The sequence below is a fragment of the Diceros bicornis genome, chromosome 5 (genome assembly GCF_020826845.1).
Source record: "Diceros bicornis minor isolate mBicDic1 chromosome 5, mDicBic1.mat.cur, whole genome shotgun sequence".
Taxonomy (NCBI): domain Eukaryota; kingdom Metazoa; phylum Chordata; class Mammalia; order Perissodactyla; family Rhinocerotidae; genus Diceros; species Diceros bicornis.
Genome location: NC_080744.1, coordinates 27769506 through 27773603, shown reverse-complemented (window position 1 = coordinate 27773603; position 4098 = coordinate 27769506). Strand labels below are relative to the sequence as shown.

General features: G+C 43.1%; 1 protein-coding gene across 1 annotated transcript; it reads right to left on the bottom strand.

Annotated features, from left to right (window-relative positions):
* Positions 1-2651: 2651 nt before the first annotated feature.
* LOC131405320 (olfactory receptor 10G2) lies at positions 2652-3614 on the bottom strand. Its single transcript, XM_058540378.1, has one exon. It carries the CDS (start codon positions 3606-3608, stop codon positions 2652-2654), a length of 957 nt encoding a protein of 318 aa, XP_058396361.1. The 5' UTR covers positions 3609-3614.
* Positions 3615-4098: the final 484 nt, after the last annotated feature.

The following is a 4098-nucleotide window of genomic DNA, read 5'->3' as shown; positions in this document are numbered from 1 at the left end:
TTTCTTCCTCTTGTATCTCTCTCCTTTCAGTTCTCATTTGCTTTCAGTTTCTTTTAAATTAGATAACAAAACTTGCTCATTTTAACGTTGAGCAGTATAGACATGAACAAGAAAAAATCTCCTCACTACACTCTCCTGTTGTGACCTCGAAAGTAACCAATGTTAGTAGTTAACTCTGTGTGGTCCTATACTTTTTAAAGGTTATACAATTATAAATATATTAACGAAAACAAGATCATTTAATACCCATCGCTCTGCAACTTGCTTTTGAATTTTTGCAAGATTATCTTTATATTAGCTGTTGAAAGTATACTTAAAACATAGGTAAATTCACTTCTCTATTTAACTTTCAAAACACACACAACACACAAACACACAATATTCAATATATGCACACACACACTCCACCTCTAATTGATTTCTTTTTTCCATTTTGTTGTGTCACGAAAAAGGAAAACTGTTAGTATTGTCAAATTAATCACTTCTGCCTTTACTTTATGTTATTCTTCTCATTTGTCATCTCTATTCTTTACACACAATTCTGTTGTTCAGTGTTCACAGAATCACTTGGACTAAACCCTGTGGATTCATCAGTAGAAAATGTTCCCATGAAGACACCCCTATAAGGGAGCCCATCGCTGCTCCTGTGGAGGCAGTTAAGTTCATGTGCTCCGCATCAGTGGCTCGGGGTTCGCAGGTTAGGATCCCAGGTGCGGACCGATGCACCACTCGTCAAGCCATGCTGTGGCGGTGTCCCACATAAAGTAGAGGAAGATGGGCACAGATGTTAGCCCAGGGCCAATCTTCCTCAGCAAAAAGAGGAGGATTGGGAATGGATATTAGCTCAAGGCTAATCTTCCTCACAAAAGAAAAAAAAAACACGGTTCTCATGATGGGGAGGAATTTGGAGTGCATCTAGTCTGATTATCTTCTATGATGTTCAGAGTGATGCTTCCTGAGTTCTGATTTTTGAGCATCTTGCAGCCTTGTTCCCTTGAGTACTTGGGGATGAATGCAGCTTCAGTATCCTTTGCCTTGAGACCTTTGGGGCTCTCTATACACCTCAGTGTGAGAAAGATAGAACGTCCTATTGTCCAGTTATTTTCTCGTCTTTGTGGTGTCTGTGGAGTTTCCAGAGGCACATTGATGCTCAGATGTGTGGAGTATATTCTCATGTGGAAATTAACCTCTTTTTTGTTCTAGTTCCTAAGGAAAATTAACCAAAAGAATGGTGGCGGAAGATGTTCCCATCAACAAGAATATACCCCATCTCAGGGGTGAATTTTTCACTGTTACATGTGTAGCTCAGGAAAGCCTAGATGTCTATAGGGCTGTGTATAGATGTGTCATTACTTTGGAGGAGAGGGCATGGGAGAGTTATGTGACTCTTTTCCTCCTGGCCCTCCTAATTGTGCCCTCACTGTCCCTTCTGGCCTGGGGGTGGTAAACAGTTTGAGTGTCACTAAACCCCAGGTTACTCAACTTTTCCTTGTGGTCCCCCTACTCCCATATCTTTGTAAATAGTTCCTATGCAAAGAAATCCTCCTCAAATTATCCTGTTCTGGGTGGGCCATCTATTTCCTTTTGGGAAATCAGTACCATCTATATGCCTTCATAATTATTTGCACGTGTACTCAGGGGTACAGGGCAGTGAAGGAGGTCTTTGGAAGAACCATAAAGGCCAAGATCCTCATTAAGAAGAGTTTTAAAATTTGGAGGACATAGTTTGACACTCTTCTAAGAAAAGTCCGTGAGATATTAGACAATATGAATTTTGAGGAGAAGTGTATTCCAGAGGGAGGGGAGGGCTTGAGCAAAAGAGTGGCAGTCAAGTATCGGGCATGCTCAAGGAATGGCAGTAAGTCAGTGAGGATGGGAGAGGGAAAGGAGGGTAGAGGTATCTTGGGAGATCAGGTATGTTGGGTCCAGATTTTTTTGACTTTGAATTCCCGATTAAGGAGCCTGGCTTTATTTTACACTCATTGGAGAGTCCTATAGATTCTATGTTTCAGAAGTGTAATTTTGACTGTGGTACGGATGAGGAGGGAGAGGACAAAAGACTAGTCAGGAATCAAGAGAGCCTTTATAAAGGTGGAGGGGACAGAATTTGATGTCTCAGCACATGGGGAGAGTGAGGAACACAAAGGAAACATAAATGATCCAGTATTTACAAGTTCAAGTGCTTGGGAATGTTAATGCCATGCACAAGCAAAGAAACACAGAATTTATAGAAGTCTAGGGTTTACAGGCATAGAGAAGGAAAAGGGGGCTAGTCTAGCATTATGTCATGCTTTTTCTCTTTCACATTTTCTGGCATAATATACTTCTGAAGAGGTTGACACATTCTCATCCTATTCGACTTTTGATAAGACATTTTCTTATCTCACAAGGTAGTCAGAAGGTGGTAGAAGTAATGTATCTATTTATTTCTAAACACATAATGTAAAACAACTTGAACCAATTTAATGAGATGAAAAGATTATGAATCCGAAGAATTCAGAAGTTTCTTCTAAATAGAATTAAATTCAGTTCAGTTTAGTTGGAGTGTTACTGAGTGTTAATCATTAACAGGTTATTGAACATTTACCACACGCAGCAGTAGCTGAAAAGAATGGTAGTGACAGTGATATAGGTAGTCCCTGAGCCTATAGTTACTTATTTTCACTCGCAGCCCTTCGACCTGCTGTTATTCTCTTCAGAGCAGACTTCACTTCCTGGTTCCTCAGTGTGTAGATGAGGGGGTTCAGTAATGGAGTGACAACAGTGTAAAACACAGCCACTGCCCCATCCAGGGGACTCTTGGAGCCTGGCCTGAGGTAGATGAAAATGCAGGGGACGTAGTAGACTGTGACTACAGTTAGGTGGGAGCCACAGGTGGAGAAGGCCCGGCGCCGCCCATCAGCAGTGCGGATCTTCAGGACAGCATAGACTATGTTGGCATAAGAGAGCAGAATTAACATGAAGCAACTGGCAGCCACTACCCCAATGTCCACAAAGGTCACAAGCTCATTGATGGTCGTGTCAGCACAGGCCAGTCTCAATACCGCGGGAATGTCGCAGACAAAGTAATCCACCTGGTTGGGCCCACAGTAGGGCAGGCGAAAGGTGAGGGTGGCCTGGATAGACCCATGGATGGAGCCGGCCACCCAAGCTCCAGCCACCAGTGTGGTGCATAACCTCCCATTCATGAGCACAGGGTAGCGCAGGGGCTGGCATATTGCCAGATACCTGTCATAGGCCATCAAGGTGTAGAGGAAGCACTGGGTGCTGCCCAGAAAGTGAAAGAAATACAATTGAGCCACACAACCACCAAATGGTATTGCCTTGCTGGCAGGAGTAAAATCCAGTATTAGCAGAGGAACGATGACTGAGGAGAGCCACATGTCCAGGAATGAGAGCACACCCAGGAGAATGTACATGGGGTGAGCATGGAGCTTTGGGTCAGCCCACACGGTGAGCAGAATGAGCAGGTTCCCAAGCTGAGTCAGGATGTAAATGCAGAAGAAGACCAGGAAGAGTAGGGTCCTCAGATTCCGGGGGTGAGACAAGCCCAGGAGAATGAAATCTGTCACCACTGTGTCCAGAGATGTGTTTTTGGTCTGTCTCATGTCTTTCTGTACTCTGCTAAGAAGAATGGTGAAGTCAGACAAGGGAAATACAACACAGGGAGGTGGGGAGAGAATGCTTTTGTCTGATAATTAACGCCTAAGAGTTATGAGATAAACAGAATACTATTAAAACTTTTTTTCTTTTTAAAGAAGTGGTGGTGTCATTAGTTATTTTGGGTTACTTAGTAAGAGAAACTATCCAGATGCTGGTTAGTTTCCTAGATGGATGGAAACTCTTATCTATTAGAAGATACTGAGATGCAGAATCTGGCAGATCAAGAAACAGGGGCACGTGTGAATGATAGGGAAGGACCAGCAACTCCAACCAAAAACAGGGTTCACCGAAGAGGGGCTAAGATTGAGACAGTGTGGAACATGCACCCCACGATTACCACGTCTACTTCTTCCTCCACTTACCATCATAGCAATGCCTCCTCTTTGCCCTCAGCTAAAATCCCATCTCACCATAGCATGCAAAAATATTCATTAT

Coding starts and splice junctions, on each gene's coding strand:
- LOC131405320 (XM_058540378.1), bottom strand. CDS start 3,608: ATGAGACAGACCAAAAACACATCTCTGGACACAGTGGTGACAGATTTC.